The sequence below is a fragment of the Topomyia yanbarensis genome, chromosome 2 (assembly GCF_030247195.1).
Source record: "Topomyia yanbarensis strain Yona2022 chromosome 2, ASM3024719v1, whole genome shotgun sequence".
Lineage (NCBI taxonomy): Eukaryota > Metazoa > Arthropoda > Insecta > Diptera > Culicidae > Topomyia > Topomyia yanbarensis.
In genome coordinates, this window is record NC_080671.1 from 158,069,739 (window position 1) to 158,093,531 (window position 23,793).

Consider the following 23,793-nt stretch of genomic DNA (forward strand, 5'->3'; position numbering starts at 1 on the left):
CTTCGCATGCTGAAAATAGGAGAAAAATCGAAAGGCGCAAGTTCACTATTTCGATTTTCAACTGCAACCAGAATATTTTGAAATGTTTGGGGAATGGATTTGGAAAGGGACGTGGGGAAAGGTTAACAGAGTTAGAGTGGAGGATGTGTCAGAAATTCTGGAAAAAGAAAATGCGGGTTTGATGGTGGTCCAAGGGAGGTGGGTAGGGTTGCCACCCCTCCGGGTTTGACCCGGAGACTCCGGTTTTCGGGAGAGATCTGCGGGCCTCCGAGTTTTACATCAATTTCTCCGGGTTTGGTGGGAAGAAGCATAATTTAATTTTTTGTGGAATTATTTTATTCTTTTCAAAATATTTAAAAAGTCTAAGTTAACTATTATTCTGTTTCACATTTATTTTGCCTGACTAACCCTTCGTTTCAAGGTGGTGAAGATGAGTTCACCAAATATTGCTGATTTCTTTCACAAAACAATGAGAATGAAATACAAATCAAATTTACTCCAAATTAAGGAAAGTAATATCACAGATAACAGACGTTTAGGCTAGAACAAAATGTCTTCAAAAACCTGTGTAAACTTTCAAATTGATATACGTTGAAAATCCGTGTTTCACTATTGCCATCTGCGCAACTGTTTGCTACACGTGTTTGACAGCTGCACTCTAAATGCATTGTAGTGATCACTGCGCCATCTGCAAACGTTTGCCAAACATGTTTCAGATGTCTGATTTATTCGGAATTTCAGCAGCGGGTATTTACACACGATTCAAATCGAGCCTAAACGTCTGTTATCTGTGGTAATATTTTGTTGCGACCTCTGGTGATGAATAACCGTCACCACATAGTGCTTCCCATGTGATGCCACAGACCCTGCCTCCTTTGCTCGCCTTTTCCTGTTAGTTGTGGAGGAGATCAATGCTCGTTCGACTTATCCTCCACAGCGAGAGTAGCTGGTGTTTTTGTATTCTTAACACTTAGTCGGGGAAGTGAAATACTACACCTGATTAAACCAGCAAAACGTGAAATTTATTGCTTTGCTTTAACGTAGTAATAAAAAACGATTAAACTGCTCTAAAATGTCGAGCAATCGCTTTTATTCCTTTTTCTGTCTAGTTCCACTCATAATCCTCCACCCCCCAGGGCATTGAAAATCTCCGGGTCGAAGCATCTCCAGAGGTGGCAACCCTAGAGGGGGGGGGGTGGAGAGATGATGAACGAGGGAAGTGTAAGGGCAAGGGGGGAGGGGTGGCGACGTAATACTCAATTGCATATTTTGCCTTTCATTTGAGACATGGTTTGAGAAAATCGGTTCAGCCATCACCGAAGAAGCGATGTGATTTTAATTGTAGAATATGCCCGGAATCCGGGACTTCTTCAATCGTCAATAATCGACAGGGTATGGTATATATTCAAGGAATGTTTGATTGGAAATCAGTGATCAAGACGTGCGAATCGAAGTAATTTGGTGATCATTTCAATAGTTTTCAGCCTCTGAGGTATTACGATTCTACCAATTTATGCGTGGGAAATTCCAGTGTAACCTTACTAACTAACCCGTAACTCCGAAACCAAGAGTCAGATCAGAATGAAATTCAGCAGCAGTCAATGGCATTACTGCATCTTTCATTTGAAATCAAGTTTGTAAAAATCGGTACGGAATTCGCTAGGCAATAGGTGTGATATTAGCTTATGAACTTGGCGAGTTCTAATGCTTTAATTGATCATTAGTGATCCAAACCCGCAAACTAGAGTAATGTTGCACCCATTTTAATGTTTTACATCAATTGGACACCATGGTTGTACCAGTTCTCATGTGGGAATTTGCTGTGTTACCGCACTCTTTAACCCGTAACTCCGGAACCGGAAGTCGGATCAACTAAAAATTCAATAGCAGCTTATGGGAGCATTGTATCTTTCAGATGAAACTAAGTTTGTGAAAATTGGTTTAGCCATCTCTCCTTTCTTTGTATGCGAAAGGCAATTAGCACTATTTAGACACAAAAAATTCCATTTAGTTCACACGACATATGTGAACGTGAAAAGCAACTGACTTGTCCCGAGTGATGTCCCGGGAAGCAAATTCAGAACCTCTGGTTTGCTTCTGAATTTGCAATACAGTACAGAAAAAATAACATGCTCACTGACGTTTATTGGCGACACAGTAAACTGAAAAAATAACATGCTCACTAGCGCTACCTAGCGGCAGAATTTTAATTCAAGCTATTTTACCCTCCATAGGCTAGCTCTTGATTTCCTGAACAAGTTTGACGAAAAAAGTAACCCTCTACATGATCGAGTTCACGAGATATGTTGAACAGAATACTACTTTGCTGAACTTTTCGTTTTCCGCGTTCTATTAACTTGGTGTCAATAAACAATTTCAGATTTTATTGTTGCACTTGTGGTATGTCAGGGTACAAAAATGATTATATCTCACGCAGAGCATGTTATCTGAGGAATACATAGTGGTTTGCAACAAAATGATAACGTAAAATGCCAAAGTGTTGTACAAAGTACAACACAGCGAGTGCTCGAGGGTTTTGCCTTTTTCATATAAAGAAAGGCTATGCAATCACTGTAAAAATCGACTTTTTAACCGAGGCCCGGAGGGCCGAGTGTCATACACCATTCGATTCAGTTCGTCGAGATCGGCAAATGTCTGTGTGTGTGTGTGTGTGCATGTGTATGTATGTGTGTTTGCATGTGTGTGTGTGTATGTGTGTGTCATTTAAACTCACACAATTTTCTCAGAGATGGCTAAACCGATTTTCGCAAACTTAGTTTCATCTGAAAGGTATAACGCTCCCATAAGCTGCTATTGAATTTTTAGTTGATCCGACTGCCGGTTCCGGAGTTACGGGTTGAAGAGTGCGGTCACACAGCAAATTCCCATATAAACTGGTACCACCATGATGTTCAAATGATGTAAAACATATTAAAATTGATGTAACATTACTCTAGTTTGCAGATCTGGATCACTACTGATCAATCAAAGCAGCTTTGACCACATCGGCCAACTATGACGGTTCATGGGGCCCCCGGGGAACCCGCCAAGTTCCTAAGCTAATATCACACCCATTCCCCAACGAATTCTCTACCGATTTTTACAAACTTGATTTCAAATGAAAGATACAGTAATACCATTGACTGCTGCTGAATTTTATTCGGTTCTGACTCTTGCTTCCGGAGTTACATGGGTGTTAGTAAGGATACACTGGAATTTCCCATATAAATCGGTACAATCGTAATACCTCAGAGGATAAACACTATTGAAATGGTCACCAAATTACTTGTAATCGCAGATTTAGATCACTGATTGCCAATCAAACATTCTTTGAATATATTGTCCACTATCGACGTTTCCGGAATTCCGGGCATATTCCACAATTAAAGTCACATCGGTTCATCGGTGATGACTGAACCGATTTTCTCAAACCAAGTCTCAAATGGAAGGCAAAATATGCAGTTGAGTATTGCGTCGCCGCCCCTCCCTCCCGCCTTGCCCTTACACCTCCCTCCTTCATCACTCCCCTCCTCTTGGACCACCCTCACGCCCGCATTTCCTTCATCCACCCCGTATACCGAAATAAGATGAAGGATTTCTGACGCATCCTCCACTCCCACTCTACTAACCCCCCATTCCCTCCACTTCCAAACCCATTCCACCAACATTTCAAAATATAATCACATGAAGATAACATTGAACTCATGCTGATTAAGCTAATTAAATATTATTCTTTTGCGTTTCTCATATAGAAAGGTTATGCAATTGCTCCAAAAACCGACTTTCTAACCGAGGCCCGGAGGGCCGAGTCTCATATAACATTCGACTCAGTTCGCCGAGATCGCAAAATATTTGTGTGTATGAATGTATGTATGTATGTATGTGTGTGTATGTGCGGATTTGTTAACAAAATGTACACATCGGTTTCTCGGAGATGGCTGAACCGATTTTTAAAAACTAAGATTCAAATGAAAGGTATAATATTCCCATAGGTTGCTATTGATTGATTGAATTTCATTTTCAACCGACATCTTGTTCCGGATTACGAGTTGAGGAGTATGGTTACAAAACAACACTTGTTGATTTGTCCACATCAGCTGTTGTTGAATTTTGTGTGGATCCGAGTTCTGGTTCCTGAATTACAGGGTGATATGTACGATCACGCAGCAAATCCCGATTCTAACGAATTCTGCGATGAATGTAAAAAGGTGAAATTTTTTCCAAAATGTGAACACAACTGTTGAATTTGTAGATCTAGGTCACCAACAGTCATTCAAAGTCTCTTTGGCCACACTGGCCACCACCGACGGATCCGGAATCATCCAAATTCAGAATAACGGTTATATTGGTTTCTCGAAAATGGCTAGACCGATTTGATCAACTTAGTCTCAAGTGAAAGATGTTGCGTCCCCGGAAACTGATATTAAATTCCATCTCCATCCAACTTCCGGTTCCGCAGTTACGGGTTGCGGAGTGCGATCACATAGAAAACTCCGATTCAAACCGATACCGCGATAAATGCAAAAAGGTGCTCTTATATATACTTACCAAGTGTAATAAGAATGAAAGACATTTCCATAATGTTATATTGTACGAATCTGCTATTAAATCATAGTTTGGAGAAATGAGAAAGGCACAATTGCACCTCTAGGAGGATTAAAACAGGTTTTTTTTGTTAGAGGAAACTTTACCACTGCGACCACTATTCAGGTTGCCGCTGCACAGTGGCACGACTCAGAACAAAAGGTGGACTAAAGTCCAAACGTTGCCGTATCGGTTCAAATAGGATGATTTTATGTAATTTTGGTACGCTGAATTCGTTTTTGATATTAAAACATTTCAAAAATAAGCGTTTACTAATCATTAGGGAGCCTCAAAAATATTTTTTGCGGAATCGTTCTTAAAATTTGTGTGTATTAATTTTCGTGTGCTAAATCGTTTTTGATATTAACACATGTAAAAAAAAATTTCATTATACGTTAGGGTGGCTCAAAAAATTATTTTGTTGCGAAGGTTCAAAAATTTGCTTAAATAAGTTTTTGTGCACTGAATTTCTATTTTAATTATAAAAATAGAAATTAACTTTACTATTTATTAGAGTGGCTCAAAAGTAAGTATTTTGTCTTTTATACTGATTTTTTTCAATAGTTATTTTGGAGTTTATTTTTCATATGGAAACGAATTAATGGACATCTCATTATGGGGCTTCAAAAATAACTATTTTGTTTTTTACGGATCAAATAAGATGTGTTCGACTAATTTTGGAAAATTTAATTCATTAGTGGGTTACTTGATATTAAAGCTACATTTTCTATCATTTTCAAAACAAACATTTTGAGCGTCTTAGTGGAATGTTTTATTACATTCACTAATTAACAAGATGGTCAACGATGTTTTTCGTAGGTGTGTTTTAAGTTACTTAGATTGCTTATTTCATATATTAAATGAAAATAAATGCAAAACCCTTTTTTCGTGTATATGGTTCATTTAAAAATGGTGTTATTTTATTTGGATAATATCGCATACCCTTACGACTAGAGCTCAACTGTTTTGACAGTTATTGCGCAAGTTAGCAAGAAATAGTTCCAGAAACATTTCATAACCTATTTCAGATGGTTGAAAATTTTTACTGATTTTCAAACATTCTTAATGCCTCTACCATTTAAAAAAAACATGCTTTCCACTCGCCTCATTACTCTTGATCACTAGTAAAAGCCTTGTTCATCATGCTCTCAATACTGTTTGACAGTTGTGTATGTATTCGTGTCATTATTCTAGCTATAAAGTGTTTATTCAAATTCAATATTAGTAATAACCTAGCGTCTCCATTCAGTTTTTTAAAATTTTGACTGCTTGTCGCAAGTTTTCGCAAAACTAGCATATACTCATTTTAAAGAGAAAATTAAAAGCTTTCGAATGAGTATAGTGTGTTCGCGGGCATTCACGGGCGTCGTTGTTGTTATCGCATTAAAGTTTGAATTCAATAAAAATTTATGACAAACAGTTCTCTAAACACTAACTAAACCAACTAGTGACTTATTGTTGGCGATTTTATGATGTAGTTTTATCACACGGATAATTTTGGTGAAGTAATGCAATGCATAAAATCAACCATTTCTTTGAAAAACTAAAATAACCGGATGTAGTTCCTATGGTCAAATTATGCAGAAAACACCTGAAATATGCTCTTAAAAAAGCTGCCAAAAATTCATTTTACGTTCAAATCACTTAAAATCTCGCAAAAATGTCTCTGATGACTCAGCTGATAGAAGAAAAATACTAGCGAGAATATCGCATAACATTCATATATGGACTTAAGTCCAGACTCATCCCACTGTGCGCTGTTTGCTCTACATGTTAGAAATTGTCCGAATCCAATGTATTTAGAAGCGAGTTTTTTGTTTGTCCAGGTGTGTCGTCCCAACCGGGAAGTACATTATTAATGTAGCTAAGGATCCGTTGAAGACAGGTATGCCATACCTCGTGTGGCGTCACAAGATGCCTTCAGAAATATCGCTCCCTTCCAAGAAATAGTACCGCACAATGGCAGATAATATGTTCCGAGCTCTCGGGCTCGTTTATCAATTAAATTTTCTCGACCGGTAAACTCAATTTGTGTTGCGAATGAAAAATAAGTTGTTAACATACCCCCCCCCCCTCAATCTCCCTATAAAGAAATCACTGAATTGATGCTGAATATGCTAATTATATAATACAGCATTTAATTTTAAAAAGTATTTACTGACGTCGCCGGCGGTTGAGTGGTGTGTCTGATTCTCACCCCAATGGGTTTAGGTTCAATCCCAGCGAAGGTCGTTGGAATTTCCTGAGTTGAGCAATTTCAGGTCCCAAAAGTAAAACCATGCGTTCATGGCAGCTAGTTTTCCTTGTAGATGCCGGAGTCCCCGCTCTTGCGTTGGTGATACGCACTCAGCGATGCCAACCTTCCAGTTTAAACTGGATTCTTCCAGTTTTTTTTACAACATCCAGTCAAACAGACAATCGGAAAAATCTTCCAGTTTTTTGAAATTTTAGCCAGTTTTATCCAGTTTTTTTTAATATTCATTTATTTAGTTTTCTTTCTCACAAATTGTAACTCGATTCACAGAATTTTCAAGCAAGCGATGGGATGATGCAGAGTGCCGCAGAATAAGATTTAAATCCACCGTGACCTGAACTCTTTTTATACTACTTGTGAGTAAAACGGTACAAGAATGTACATTTTGATACGATTTCAAATGAATTTTACTCAAACATAAAGGTGGCAGTACATTGTGTCAAATATTTACATGAACATTTGTTGTATTCGCAGCTAATTGCTATACTATCGTAAGAAAGGATTAAGTGCATTCTCAAGTTTAGTAAAGGGTCTTAAATTTACGATTTTGTGGATTCTGTGTAGATTGAAAATCTTCAAAACAGTAAAATTCGACTGTAACTATTAGAATTACATTCAAATTCAGATGTTTCAATATTTTTTGAAATTTGGACAGCAATATCAAAAACTGACTCAAATTTTCAATAAAAGGTTTGGAACATACGTGTTTACTTAAAATTACGTTCATTGAATCGTTGACTTAAACATAACAAGAGTATAGTAGATTTTTTCGAGCATCCAGTTTTTTTCCAGTTTTTTTTTCTAGAAAGGTTCCAGTTTTTTTGAAAAAAAATGTTGGCAACGCTGTACGCACTCTCTGCGGACATAGATCGACGGAAAATAAAAATGAAAGTGTATTTCCTGATGAACCCTCCGGCGCTCGCGCGAATGGCTCCCCGAATGAACAGCCACTGGTGCTGAAAGAAGATTTCGCTAGATTTTCTGAAGGTGTTGCACAAAATACAACGACGCGAGTGCTGGAGGGTTAAGCAGCCATGCATTCCTCGCGTGTATTTGCTGTACCACACGCAGATTTCAATCTATTGGCAAATTTTTTCGAAAAACAGGCAGCGATAACAATACAGTGTAAACAATACACTCTAAACTACTTCTACCCATATTTTCAAGAGAAAACACCCAATGGGTCACTTTACACCAGACGCCCCTTTAAAATACCTATTCGAACGGCATTCATATTTCTACTACAGGTCGCGCACCTGAAAACTTTGATTTCAAATGAAATGACAAACGCGTACGTACTTTGCTAAATCACCATATCTACCAAGATATATCCTGATTCATTTCCCTACCTACTAAAACCAATTCTATCCTATGACACTTGCGGATGATGCAGAGAATTTCTCGGTCATAATAGTCACAACTGTTGAACTAACATTCTTTCCCATCCCAAAATTGACCTGCATGGGCGTTGCCATCTAATCTTATTTTGTTTAGGTTGCACGTTGAGTATGATGTACTACTCCCAGCTTTCTTACAATTGGTTCAATATGCAATTTCAACAGGCTTTGATCAATCACGGGCGGTCAACTAAGCTAAGCATGACGAAAGGCGTTTGTAAGTTAATGTGTTCTATCGCGTGGGCGTGTGTGTGTGTAGCGTGTATGTAACTTCGCATGTTTAAATTCGATTTTATAACCGTGTGTCCATTCGCTTATACGCGTGTATTCTTGGATGATCGCGCGGACCGTGAATCTGATACTTAATTTTCAGTGTACGTTTCAGATGATAGAAGAAAGTGAGAGTTGTCTAGTGAATATGAGCGTCATTTTTTAATTGGTCCAACTGGCATGGACCTTAGCTGCTAGGGCCGAGACAGGGACTTCCGGATGTAACCGATTCACGATCGCGCGAAGATGGGCATTTCTAGGTTCACTATTGAGAACGCGTTTGTAAATTTATAATTGCTAAAACGTTCGCTTAGTCACCGGGGTGTAACGGTGTGCGTGGATTATCGCAAAGGACTCGAACGTTTGTATGTTAACGTGTTAGTCGCGTGTGCTAGCAAAAACCCAAAAATTACATAAAAATAACGAATTGGTTAAATCTTCAGTTTTGTGTGTTTAAAATTCATGATAAGTTTTAGATAGTTTTTCGGAATCAAATAAAGGCATACAAATATTTTACAGTACGCTTTAATAAATTGTCTTAGTAAAACTGCGCTGATTTTTTTTAATATTTTCCAATTAATAGTATTTAAAGTCTCTTTTTAGTCATTCGTTTCGTTTCCAGTTTGATAGTCCACATCTCCATTTTGATCCTACTGTTGATGCGTAGCAGCTTCAATCTTGTTACGAAATGCATAAATAATTGATTCATTTTACATATAGCATTACTTTTGAAGATTCACTGGATTCGCACTTAACTAAGCTGAATTGAAATTTTAAATGAAAATAATGAATCTTGTAAAACCAAAAATACAGACTAATTTTTAACAGAACGCACCTACATAAAGAGCTAAAATATATCACTTACAGCGCAAATCACAAGACACATGCATTGTATATTCAATTTTGGTTATATAACACTAATTAAAGATTGACTCATAGCGCGTCGTTAAACATGAAAATATACTGTATCTGGATTAAATAAAGTATATTTTAATAATTTTGGAATACGAGCTGAGTGATGTTATTTTTCATTCAAAATTGAATTTGAGAAAACTATAGAAACGAGACTTGTGTATCCAGCAATCAGTTTTACAGATCGAGCAACGATTTAATAAATTAATTATGAGTAACACTATGAGAAAACACAGTCATCGACGTAAGGAGCGGAGTTGTAGAATTTTTGTCGTCGGAATAGCGTAACAACCAGTGTCCATCAATTACTACTTTGGTAAACCTAGGACAACTTTGAGTACGACGGGGGAGAAAATTTCTTCCGCAAGAACTTTAGAATGTATAGTGGCAGACAGGAGACGAGCGTAATCACTAGGACTTTCCACAGGAACTCCCACGACCAGATGAATTCCCAGTCTGATAAAAGAGGAACATATGAATTAAAATTTAGTTTGTACAATACAATGAGCAGAGCTTACCGAAATATTCGTGAAGTAGAGCTAGCGAGATTATGTACAGCACTAAACTAAACAGTTCTGCGAGCACCATGAGTCTGTCCGAAAGAGAAAAGGCTATTAAAATACAGTACTTTTGCATTGTTTTCCTGAATGTACAGTATTCCCTCTAGGGGCTTTTGCGTCATCTGGGCGCAAACGATGAAGGACGCTTGGCATACTAATCGCACAGACTCGCGAACAAAAAGGCTTGATGCACTTTTCGTTCGTTTCGCAACATTGGGTTAGCAACTACCTACATAATACACGGAGTTTCGTGGAAGTCGCATAAGGCGTGAGACATACTTACTTGTGCCACGTTCTGATAGTCAGTGCTACCATGATTAGCTCAGTTAATATCAACGCCGAAAAGCTGATTGCAACTATGTGAATGAACTCATCCTCGAACAGGATTAACGCTCCATACATTATTACACCACCTGAAACGATATCAAATACTTGAAGGGCTATGTTATGTTAGGTTTGCTATTATGATTCCTACCTTGGTAGACACTGATCAAAACCCACATGAAAAAGGTTTTGTAGCTTAAACTCCGGCCCTTTGAGAGTTCTTTGTATAGTTCCGGATAGGTTAGCGCAATGTTCGAACTAATGTCCTGATCCAGCACTAGCGAAAACACCGGGAACATCGTATATACTGTCGCATAGCCCACCATCAGAAATCCTTGATATAAGGCCACGGAGGAGAGATAAAATACAGCCGAAAAAACGGCCTGCATGGTTGATATGATCAAACCCCGATGGATGACAAACTGCGACAAGGCGGCCGATCGCTTATATGAACGTCGACCGTGCACGATCAACAGTTTGGCAATGTGCGAAAATTGCGGAATACTAAAATCTCCCGCTAGGGATGCTTGCTTGCCTTCACGACCTTCAATACCAATACCGGCATCCGCTTGTTGGATCATGCTAACATCGTTTCCTCCGTCTCCGACGGCGCAAGTACGTTTGCCAGAATATTTTTGAATCAGAGACACGACTTGTGCCTTTTGTGTGGGACTACACCGACAGCATACTACCGCTGGACAAGCGGTCGCCAGCTCCATAAACTCTGGTTGGTAATACTGAAGACAGATCTCCAGGCTTTCGCCCGATACAACCAAAGCACAGTCTTGCTTTCGTCGAAACTGGTTCAACTCTAAGTGAGCGTCGGTTCGAGTTAGGACACTTTTCAGAACATGAACATTTTGGTTTCTTCCCACTAGATGGGAACTTTTGGCGATACATGTTGCCGTTTCGAGTTTATCTCCCGTAAGCATCCAAATTTTGATGCCGGCATTTCGTAGCAGTTCTAGCGTTGGTCTTACACGATCCTGTAACCTATCTTCCACTCCCGTTAGACAAAGCAACTCCATCTCTCGTTCTAGACTTTCGATTACAGCCGCTACCTTTGTTACCCTATCGGTAACGCTGACCTTTGCCGCATTGTATCTCGTCTCAAAATCACTGTACTGATCCTCTGTAAGTACTTTTTTCGCCACCACGAGTGTACGGAGACCTTCGCGGGCCATGTTACCGCTCTCTTCTGCCAGCCAATCGTTGTACTGCACAATGGCAGACATCACAACATCCGCTCCTTTAAGGTAAAAGGTAATTTCGCCGCTATTCAGCTCTTTTACTATGATACCCATCCGCTTATTCTCGCTTGTGAAAGGGAATGTTTGAAGGATCTGATACTTCATGATACCTCCGGCAAGAGAGCTGAGTGAGGCAACACTGCCCGAGCTCGAGGGTGAGTTAAGTTCAGTTTTGGAATTACCTGACAGATTTGTGACCGCAGTATTGATTGATGCGTTTTCGTTCATTGAGGCGCTCTGGGCATCTCTTTCGCGAATCTGTAGAGCAAAACAGAATGTATTCAGAATAAAGATCGGTTATAAAAGCATTTAAACAGTACCTGTAAGGTCATATGATTTAAATCACGGTTGATCAGGGTCATTCCAACGGCTTCAGTCCATTTGACGAGCGCAATCTCATCTGGACTGGACGCTTGATACGTCTTTTCTAGCAACTTCACCGATTCTTGTGCCTCAATCGAAATCGACCTGGATGGTGAATTTCTACGCTCCGGGCCACCATTGATTCCATTCCCTGCATTTCCATTATCATACACTGGTGTTACATTGTGGCACAAAGCCAAAGCTTTCACTGATTCCCAAATACGCCATCCGTCTGGCTTTCTTAGTCGAGGTTGATATTCGGTCGGTTTCGCAGGAGATCCATCAGCTTGTGTTGAGATACTGGTGTATACCGATAGGATGGCGGCGGAAACCATTGGAAAGGTGTCCCTTCCATAAGCTGCTGTTCCCACATGAATCTTTTTAAAAATCATTTCATTTTGAGTTAAGGTACCGGTTTTATCCGTTAACAGGTAAGATATCCGCCCTAATTCTTCGGGTATTGTTGTTGACCGAACTACAGTTCCCTGTATCTCTTCGTCATTTTGAATTTGCCACGAGTAAAATGCTTTACCCATATCCAGATTGACTCTCAGACTGATCGGGATAATGTAGGAGAACAGTAGCACAAATCGGAACATATAGCGGTACCAGGGTCCATTGAAACCTTTCAGACACATCATTGCAAAAGAAAGCCCGATGACGGCACAAAATAGTACTTTTGTGAGGCCATTTATCTCCAAATCCAGTAGACCTACTTTCGAGCGTGGCTGAGAATTGTTCATAACACTTCGTGTTTCCGCGCCCGTGTAAATGACGATCCCAACCGCCGTCCCTGAAGCGACTACTGTGTTCGCCCATAGCGTACTTTCCACGCTGAGACCTTCGTCTTCGGAACCTTCCAACTGTAATAAAATAAAATAATAGTATCAATATTTAAGCAATAAAATATTAATTGACCGATCACCTTCGAAAACGTCCCAATGAATGTATGGATATCTCGTTGTGGTTTCTCCACGTATAGCGAAGCGCCAATATTGAACAGGTCACTGTGCGATGCCAATTTTTGTGTAGCCGGTACAGCCAAGCGAAGTTTCCAATCCGTTTCACCTGGAAGATTAGGAACACTAATTGTGATTATCGAAAGGTCAATCGTTTAATATAGCTTACCGTCCAACATATCAGTTCTTACAAATACAGCTCCACTTTTGTCGCTGGTGCGCAGCAGTATTAAATCTGCAGGAACACGTTCATCTTTCTCCACCATGATGATGTCGCCAACCTTCAGCTTTGAAGAAGATACCAACTCCGGCGGTTTTTCCGAGTTCACGAAACGTTTATACTTTTGTGAATTGACCTCCCGATCCCGTTTATGCCTTCGTAAATCATCCACCGCTTCACGGCAGATTGTGACGGCCAGTACGAAACCAAGCGGTCCCCAGTAGGTGTACAGATAGCCGATCCTAATGTCCGGAATAAACTGACTGACGGCCATGATCAGGAAGTACAGGTTAAGGAAGAACCGAAACTGTTCGAATAGTACCAGCGGGAGAAAGGTGAAGATGTTGTACTTCTGATTGCGGATTTCGTTCGGGGGAAACTTTTCCATCGACGGTTTTCCGATCATGATCGTCCGAGGTTTCAGTTCCTTGGAAGCGCACCATCTTCGCCATGCCCAACACCAGCAGCTGTGAAAGGATGAAATTCCCGGTTTGATTTAAGTCAAGGTATATTTAAACTTTATCGGCATGAAAAAATTGTGCAGAACATTACTTTCGCATATTGATCTATGCTTCAAAATAGCATATTTTATGTATATTTAATTGGAAGTACCTAAAAGTATAATTTTTTGCACAAAGCAAGAATTTGGATAGTGACTAAATGGTCCCTTTGAAGAAAAATTGTACTGAAGCAGCATAGAAATGTTCATCTATTAATATTGGTAACAAGGTTGGGCTTAGTTTTGACATTTATGTGGCCTACAGTTACAGTAAAACTATGTTCCACCAAAATTTCTGTAGTCATTAGATTTACACCACAAAATCAAATACTGAAGGCTCATCATTGATGTATTGATAATAAAGATGTAGGAGATAAAAAAGACAAAAATCGATATAGATTATTTACATTTATTTTTAGGTCATCAGTCAAATTATAAACACTCATTTTAGGGTTTCCGTAGATTTGAGACAAGTTTACATGAGCTAAATGGCTATTTTAACAACTTCAATTCTAGTAATTGAATAGCAATTTTAAAGGTTTCCAAATATCTATACAGTGGAACGCCATCATTGATTCGTCATCTGCCTGTTGTCGGGGGCGAACCTACTTTTTTCGTGACATTACACCTACCTCAGCCAGAGTCGCTTTTTGCGATTTTTCTCAATCAGTGGAATCGTTTCCTTGGTGGTGACCGCTGTAATCGATGGAACGGGTTGCGATGCGTCTTCCATCGCGCGGATTACTTGTAGCTCATGAATTTTGAAAGATTTTTACTTTGTTTAGGTCCCAAACGAAAGAAAAAATGCCAACAGTAATATGAATAGCACTTTGGTGAATCAAACTGTTTGAGCACCTTTTTCCAAACGTTCCTTTCCCGTACTGAATGACGTTAGAAGAATCAACGGTACCTGAAGTACGCATACATGCGCATAAATGTTCATGAATGAAAGTAGATGAAAGAAGCGATGACAGTCAATGGGCAAAAGCGGCAAAAGCAAGCGGAATTTTTTGTTATTGTTTTGCATGAAATAAATTTACACGCACACGTACGTGTACGTCTTCAAGGATGCCAGGAACGAAGATTTTTTGGGCAATTCAAGAAAAAACCGACCAACGCAATAAAGGAAAAATTCAATATTAATTCTTCAAAAGGGCTAAAGAGATTTTTGTAAACAAACTTAATTCATTATTCTGCTGCCGAGTTGAATTTCATGAAAAATACACATGAATCAACATTTTTACCCTTGGTAGAAACATTTTCAAACTTTTTCTGGGTTGAAATTATAACGAATTAAGAGAAATTAGCAAATCAAAAGTTAGTTTACAAATCTTATTAGTCCTATTCAAAAGTTGATATTTAATTGAGGTCTTGAATTGACATTTCATAGATTTATTCACTCGTTAGTCGATAATCGAACGAAAACTGATCATATATCATGAGCATTAGTTCATAGATCATTAGCTATCTACCGGCGAGAGAATTAATTTAATTTTGTCAACAAATAATATTTTTTATAGTGTGCTCAATATTTATTTTATTTTTAATCGGTTTTGGGCCCCTCTGGAAAATGCCCTACACATGGCAAAATCCTCCAAGCCTTCGGTGGCATAAAGAGCACCAAAAAGGGTAAAAAATGAAAAATATACTGGTAAAGTTGGATTATTGTGTCTCTCAGGTCCCCACAAGTGGCCATTCACCTCTGATATAGAACTTCTATCCCTACCGCCTCGCGATACGAGCAAGCTTAGCTAGGATCGGGTATTCAACCCTGGTAGGTAGAGGAAACTAGATGCGCGCCGTTTCCTACGTCAAAAGGCGGCTTTTCGCTGCACTCCAACAATGGAGATAGGAACAAGAAGAATTTTGGCTATGCGATCGCCCGAGGAGGGCACCCCAACCAGAGACTAATAGTCTCTGCCCCAACTACAACTGGTCTCGACGGTGCTGGTGGTTAAGTGGTTAGCGTGTCCGCTACTCACTCCAGTTGATCTGGGTTTCAATCCCAGCCGAGATAGTTGAAATTTTTCCGAGGAGAAAAAAAATCTGTGGTCACGCCTTCCTTCGCAAGGTAAGTAAAGCCGTTAGTCTCCGGTCCATGAGTTTATGGGTCGGTATCTAATCTAGATAGTGGAAGTCCACCTTTCTGGTTTCGGTTTTTGGCCTCGTAACGGGAATAGGCCAATGGAAAATAACTAGAACTTAGAAGAAGAAGCAACTGGTCTTAGTATGAAGTATAATGCGAACAACCAGCGACTGGAGGTGGGACAGCAGGTTTCCAAAGGGACGCGTTCCAAGAGCTATGGCTAAGAACGAACGGAGAGAGCAGCCATGGGACAACATACAGCGAGGAACGCGCTGCACCCGTGATCTCATCCTCATGGCAACACTGAGCCGTGTACGATGTGGACGACGTAGATGAGAACATATTCGTGATCCACGCATACTATCTTTTGCCCAGCGCTTTAGAACTGACATGAACGGACGACCTCAGATACGCGAGAAGTGCAATGTGGCGTATCGAAAGTTTGTCGGACGTCTGTGTCAGAACCTAAGAAAAGAGAAGACAATCGCGTAGCCTATTTGATCCAGTCCTAATCTCAATATTGAACCAGCTTTTGAATAATCGTTTTGCCAGTCAAGAGCGTTCATAATATTTTTAAACGGGCTACTTTTTATACACATTAACATTTCATGCAAATTCAATAAATACCCTGCATGACGATATAACTAGGTGTATTGTGTGCATTGACACGAATAAACAAATGAACATGCCTCCTAAATCTGTAGCCTTTTAAAAATATTAATAATTTATTTTGAAAATGTTTTTATAAACGATGTGCTCGGTGATTTCATGAATGATACAAACAGTTCTCCCAACGAAAATCATAATTTGCTTCATTAGTACTATATATTTCCTAAAAAGTAGCAATATTTGGAATCCGAGATAGCGTTGATTAGAACACGATTTTCACAAACGCAAGCCTCGTAGGTGCTTTCCGAGTTTAGCTTTGACCAAGTACAAATGGTTTTCATAGTTTCCTATTGATCGTTTCATTTTATTTGCTATTCTTCTCACTCTAATTCTGGTGCAAAAAGAACCAGATTTCCGAATGCATCTGACATGCTCACGCAATTGCAGGGTTGTTACGAAAGGTGACAAAATCGACACAGATTTTTCATTAGGGCCTAAGTCGCAATGTACTCAAATGGAGAAAAATCAGTTTCAATATTCGGCCATGCTTTTCTAAATGTAGTTTTAATTGTAGGTATAAATTACTTTATGATCATGTTTTCCCTGAAGCATCTTTGGTTAAACCTTATGACAATACAACAAAGAATTTAATTCCTATGTGCTTTTAGTGGGTAGAAACTAAAAAAAATGCTTACGCCCAACTTGCATTCCAGTCGTGATTTCGCCCTTCAGCAACCACCATTTACGAAAGGGCTAAACCGTGAACACAATTTTCAGAAGGGCGCGGTAAATGGGCTAAACTGACTTTGTCTTGCTGGGTAGGGCTGGGTAAATGGGCGAGCTTGACAGTATACTTTTTAATAGGGCTCAGCAAATGGGCGCATATAAACCCAATGCAAATGAAGAGGCGCGTGCATCTTTTCTCCGAATTTCATGAAAATATCGAAATATTCGAATGTTTATGTACAATAACTAAGAGTAGACATGATCATAGTAGATATTGCTTATCATTTATATAATAGAACTGCCGTTTAAAGAATAATTTTGTGAATAATAACCATACGCCCCGGTTCTGTCTAAAAATGTAAGTTTAGCCTTTATATTCCATATGAGAAGAAGGGCCTAAGTCGAAATCTCGAAGAAAATGCATGTTTCGCCGTTTTGTTTTCTTTAATTATAATTTTAGTTTTTTATTTTTTTTTTTGATGTCGCTAGCCGTGCATTGAAGAATGCCTAAAACTCTTAACTAGGCCCCGTCGAGTCCAGTCCGTCATCTGTCCGTCTCGTCCTGTCGTGTCTGGGGCTTCCAGGTTACATGCATTCACCAGACGAGACTAGCTTATGTCAGCTTAATTGTGCACTGGTTTCGTAGAATCGAGGCGATCATCTAAAGGATAGATCCTACGAGTGAATGCACTTGGCCCAGTCACCTGTCGAGCATTTGTATATTTGCGTGTGTGAATGTTTACGTGTGTATGGGAAATGTTGCATGTTGAGATATGTGTGTTACCTGTAAATAATATGTTTTATTCAAATATGCATGATGTTAAAATAAGACATGTGTATGCTACTTACAGTTTGTTGTTCGTTCCTACTTATCTGATTCAATTGAGTATGAAAGTACATCTCAATTTTTCTAAAACCTGGCGACGTCTGATGGCAGCGAATAGTCATTGTTGACAGCAATGTTGCCCTTTTATGTTAAATTATCTCGGAGAAGTCATCAGAGGAATATGACGCATGAGATCGAAAATAAATAAAATAAAATAAAGAGTAGAGTTAGTACTGTTATTGAATATTAATTGAACAACACATGTACCATGCAATAAAACTACTTGGAATGGTCCAAATGCCAGAAAATATATATATATATATATATATATATATATATATATATATATATATATATATATATATATATATATATATATATATATATATATATATATATATGTATATATATATATATGTATATATATATATATATATATATATATATATATATATATATATATATATATATATATATATATATATATATATATATATATATATATATATATATATATATATATATATATATATATATATATATATATATATATATATATATATATATATATATATATATATATATATATATATATATATATATATATATATATATATATATATATATATATATATATATATATATATATATATATATATATATATTTACCATTAACAACAATTAACTCCGTTAGAAGAAGTTTCTCATGCTATGCTGGACGGGAATGGATCATTGACGTACATCGGTAAATCAATCGTACCTTCATTTATCCAATCCGAATGAATCGAATCGAATGCACGAATTGAACACCAGTAAAAAATGACCAACGAATCCCAAGAAGGATCACCCACTATTCCATCATATAAGTCAGTTCTGCATCCATTCCCTGGTCCACATGTCACAAATACTCAGACGCCCACATACACAGATAGACACACGGCTAGCTAGTACACTAGTACCAAAAACCACAATTATTACAACACAACACAACTAATAGGGTTCTACTGTTATTTTTTTTAATGCGCCTGTGCACGTTTCCACTGTGAGCAGTGCTCACAAAGACTGCCTTAAGCTGTTGAACAATGTCTGCAAACACAGCCCACAGAAAAAGTCAATCCGCGGCGACCCGCCAATCGGCCACGCCAGTGTGCACAGGCTCTTAGTTGACTGTTAGTTTGGACTGGTGCAGAGTATGAAAAAACACAAAACATAAAAAAGGTCCATAAGCCGTCTCGGTCTCCTCGATGCACCACTATCGAGGCGCAATGCAATAACCATCCCAAAGCAGGTGTCTGCTCAAATATGCTTGAAGATGTTTGCAATACCGTCAAACCCGTCAACCTAGGAGAGGGTTTTCTTTAATTATAAATCGAATTAAAAACCATTTTAACAAATTTTCACCTCAATCTTGTAGTATTTTTGTCGCATAATGTCATAATAGCGAAAACGCTGTTAGTTTACATTTGCGATTTAAGCCCTAATGAAAGATCTATGTCGAAATAAGAACGCGCCAAATCCGCGCGCTATTTAGCCCGTTTCTCAAACCAAATAAATAAAATGTATAGGCAACCATTTTCAAAACTTGCAATAGTTTTTATTTGAAAATTCTAGGAAATTTCTCATGTACTGTCCATCTATATCTTTTATTAATAAGCTAAATAAATTGTGCCCTAAAATATTCCTAGCTTTTAGAGTTATTTTGAACAATTGTAATCTAAAATACTTTCGACAAAATGTCGTTATTGAAAATTCTGATTGCCTTCTTCTGACTGCACTTAGTACAAAAATGCGTCCGGAACTAACATAATTTCCTAATATTCGATTAGATCCCTTAGGCGCACAACATTGACGGCTCTACCTGAAATAGACTTCAAATTTTATGGGTTTCCTCGTCGTTTTCGAAAGGTTTTGCGTTATAGACAGTAAAAAAATTAATACAGGATTGGTCAAAAGTTACTAGTAATGATTGCATTCATTTTAATAAATGCATGGTTTTTGTGAACTCAGTTGACTATGCTTTGATTGCGCAGGAATCCATACACTCAGAACACATATTCAACTTTAACCAACTTCCGTGTATGAGTTGTTTAGAGGTTGTAAATAGCTGTAAGTCATGTTGTTGTGGTCTGATCTTAATGAAATGTTAAAAAAAATTGAAAAAGAGTGCAAACCAAGCCTCGGAATGGAACCTTATACAGTCAATTACAGTTGAAGGTCATTCGGATATAATTCGGCTAAACACATCTAATCGCTGTACTCTGTGGCGAATCCGTCTTCGAGTATTTTCGAGCAAGTAAACAACTCATCCAAATTCTCGAGCAACAAACGGTGAGGGGCCATACACAAATGACGTAGCTTTTTTTCGGCGATTTTTGACACCTCCCTCCCCCCTCGTAGCATTTGGTCACAAAATTCTAACCTCCCCCTCGTAAATAACGTAGCATTTACCTACCCCCTCCTCCTCGTCCCATACAAAGGTGATGAAAAATTACATATGTTTTTCAAGTATTTTAAATATATGTCCTTTCAAAATGTTTGACGACTTTTATCAACATTTTCATTATAACAGCAAAATGCGTGCAAAATAAGCCCATTTCATGACAACTATAGCGTTGATATTTTTGTTTTGAATTTTGTATGTCAAGGGGAGCATGAAGACAAGTTCTCTCAGTTCACAATCGTGCAGCTGCCAATGATTCTAAGAACCATACGTTCATCTAAATTACTAAATTTTGTTTGGTTGAATCCGAAGTGAAAATTTGATTCAGCTTCCAAACTAAGTCTACTAGTTAGCAACATTAGCTAACTAATGTAGCAAGTTAAATCTGCATACAAAATCTTTTCGTATTTTTGCGAACTTGTAATTCCGCGAATCGTAAAATTTACCTCATGAAAAACCGCATCAAAAGTAACTTGTTTGAATTTAAATTAATTTCTCTTGGGAATGGAGGATCATTAAATTGTTTTCTCTAAACAATGGGTTTTAAACTTAATGCTACGTCGCACAACTTCTGACCCTACCCTCCCCCTCGTCACACTTCGTCACAAATTTGGTATACCCACCCTACCCCCCAAAATGCTACGTCATTTATGCATGGCCCCTAACTTGAACCTTGTTCATATTATTTGTAATCACTCTAAATAGTAAGAAAGCGGCATAACGGAGTCCCATATTAATTTTCATAACCGTAATTCGTTTCTTTGAGGAATTAGTGATCCCAGTGATTCATTCCAATCGTTAATGAACATGTTAGGACAGATCCTGATAAAATAAAACATTGTCGAAAATTGAATTCGCGCCAAATCTGCGCGATGCGTCAAATTAAAAACATGTACAACTGGTCATGAACGGCAACGCTCTTCAAATGTACTTAATGTGTGCAGATCCTGGAAGATCTGCAGCTAATAGTATTTTGCGCTGCAGTGGTAACCGTCAGATGTTTAGGATACCGACTTACGTCTAGGGACGACTCGCCTTATCATCACCGGGAATGGCGAGTACCTCTATGCCAGTGGAGATTGGAGAGTCTGCTCTCGAACAAACGTGCGCTAATGGAAGGTTGGCCGCGTACGGAGACGGTTCAAGATCGGTGAAATTATGTTGTCACGTGGCTGCGATAATTGCACCTACTAAGCTTCGCATGCAAGGAGTTCATCAGCTGACAGAGAAACTCGACACAATAATACAGCCATTGTGTGTCTTTTCAAAAATCCCAAGGCGTTACACTGACTGCGAAGTAACGACAGCAAAAGCGGATGTTCAGTGATAACAAGCGAGCATCCTATGACTAAACCAGCCACAAGAAGCCCGATTTCAGCAAAGATCTACCGGATATCGGCCATAACACTAGCTTTTGGGTCGGTGTTTGGAAGGCCTCTTCACAACATCGCGAGCGGCAACCGTGGCTAAGGCGCAATGAAAATAGGCCCATTGCGAGCAGAATAGCATCCTGACAGAGAAGCATAAGGAATGCATTAAGCTATTGGAGATGTACAAAGTTGATCCTGTGGTCGAGTTTCCTGCAACTCAGAAGCAGGGAAATGTTTTGCGGCCTAGCACGCTCCGCACATATCGAGGCGGCTATTCTAATATATAGATAAAGTTGGATACTTCAGTCGCTATAAGCATAATAGTCGCATGTTGCTGCCGCGAAAACATAACTATTAAATGCCAGTCGTGTTCGAGAAATGCAACAACAAAAGGCGTAAGAAAGGTTGAAGTCGATCCTAAAATCCCGAACATGGAATGAAAAGAACAAAGAAAAAGGATCACTTGACTTATTTACTAACCTCACGTACAAATTTACTAACCTCACGCACAGATTTCTTAAAGTAAAAGCTGTTCCGTTTAACGAAATCGCATTCACAGTTTTAAATGAGAATATTTTTTCAGATTCTTTCGACTCGGCCCAAAGCTTCATATTCATTGCACAGGAAAGTTATTGCAATATGTTATATTTGATGGTTCTTCAAATTTGACAGATTTTCAAGCTATTTCAGACTTGTACGCAATAATAAAGCATAAAAGTGTCAATATAATGTTTGATTATGATTGTCATCATGTTTTAAACCTGATGTACGTGTAAAAACTTGTATAAATTACAATATGATTGAATCATCCTAAAAATATTGCCATTTATCAACTCACCAGCACAAATTCTTCAGAAAATTCCCCATTTTAAAAGGCTGCTTCCTCCGGCCACGCAAGGGACGACCTCCGTACGTCACCCGATTGGACGTGCGGCCACTGTTTGACGATTCGATTAGCAGTTCTGTCTCTGAGTCACTGAATTCGAAGTCGCGTAATTCCACATTCATCCCTCAATACGCGATTTCCGCAGCAAATTGTCACTCGCTGTTTGTTTGCACTTAGGTAGTTTTTTTTTCCAGCACCGATTATTTTTGTTAAAAGATTCAAGATTTTACATGGAGTAATGACATTTTGGATATATTGACCTTATTCCATACATTTTTATATGCGTCGACATTCGCTTAAACACTAGATTTTTGTTAATATTTATATTCAATCCAAGTATTTTTATCAGTCCATCAAAAATATTATTTTTCGCACGCTTATAAAACAACTTTGTGCCTGCTGCAGTGCACGCACGACGTACAAAGCAACGAATGTATGGAACAAGCGTTCCCTTCGAGATAGCGACGATAGCAAGTTCCTTTTCTCGCGTTCCTCGTTTTAGGCACTATTTTGACTGTTTTGTTTTGATTTCTATTCTTAATTTTCAATACACGGTTAAATAAAACAACCTGCAGAAAAGTTCTTTTAACTTACTTTTGAGTTGTGCGTCGCTTTCGCACTTATTAGTGTTGTCAAAAACAAAACGAGAGGTTCGACTCAGTCGAGATCTTCCGTGGGGGAAGTTACTTTTGAGTTGTTTGGGGTGAACTCAAAATTAGGTACATTCAACTTAAATTTGAGTATAAAAAACATAATTTTTGCCGTGGTTAAATGGAAACTACCTTCAACACGGTTTACCTAATTTTAAGTTCCCCCACGATACCACGAGATTGAGTCAAAGGAACTCAATTTTAGGTAGTTTTTTGTTTCCGTGTAGTGTGCGTTATGACCTTATCGGCCAAATTGATTCAGAAATGAACGGTACACGGTTAAATAAAACAACCTGCAGAATAAGTTCTTTTAACTTACTTTTGAGTTATGCGTCGCTTTCGCACTTATTAGTGTTGTCAAAAACAAAAAGAGAGATTCGACTCAGTCGAGGTCTTCCGTGGAGGAAAGTACTTTTGAGTTGTTTGGGGTGAACTCAAAATTAGGTAAATTCAACTTAAATTTGAGTATAAAAAACCTATCAATGAGTTGTAATTTTTGCCGTGGTTAAATGGAAACTACCTTCAACACGGTTTACCTAATTTTAAGTTCCCCCACGATACCACGAGATTGAGTCAAAGGAACTCAATTTTAGGTAGTTTTTCGTTTC

The 23,793-nt window shown here is 38.5% G+C and overlaps 1 protein-coding gene across 2 annotated transcripts; it reads right to left on the reverse strand.

Moving 5' to 3' along the window:
• Nucleotides 1-9,014: 9,014 nt before the first annotated feature.
• LOC131681881 (probable phospholipid-transporting ATPase IIA) lies at nucleotides 9,015-22,966 on the reverse strand. Of its 2 annotated transcripts, none has more exons than XM_058962972.1 (8): nucleotides 22,488-22,966; nucleotides 13,043-13,560; nucleotides 12,840-12,982; nucleotides 11,872-12,777; nucleotides 10,453-11,809; nucleotides 10,261-10,390; nucleotides 9,936-10,009; nucleotides 9,015-9,873 (listed from the first exon to the last, which is right to left on the reverse strand). In XM_058962972.1, exons 1-8 carry the CDS (start codon nucleotides 22,655-22,657, stop codon nucleotides 9,740-9,742), a joined length of 3,432 nt encoding a protein of 1,143 aa, XP_058818955.1. In that variant the 5' UTR covers nucleotides 22,658-22,966; the 3' UTR covers nucleotides 9,015-9,739. The 2 variants fall into 2 exon arrangements, with proteins under 2 accessions (XP_058818955.1, XP_058818956.1); XM_058962973.1 differs by lacking the exon at nucleotides 22,488-22,966 and adding an exon at nucleotides 14,225-14,472.
• Nucleotides 22,967-23,793: the final 827 nt, after the last annotated feature.

Bases quoted from the DNA above. Each gene is read 5' to 3' on its own strand.
- LOC131681881 (XM_058962972.1), bottom strand. From the start codon at position 22,657: ATGAATGTGGAATTACGCGACTTCGAATTCAGTGACTCAGAGACAGAA. The intron at 12,983-13,042 runs GTAAGCTATATT...CTAATCTTCCAG, and splicing joins AAGAACTGATATGTTGGACG to GTGAAACGGATTGGAAACTT. The intron at 9,874-9,935 runs GTAAGCTCTGCT...CTCTTTTATCAG, and splicing joins TCTACTTCACGAATATTTCG to ACTGGGAATTCATCTGGTCG.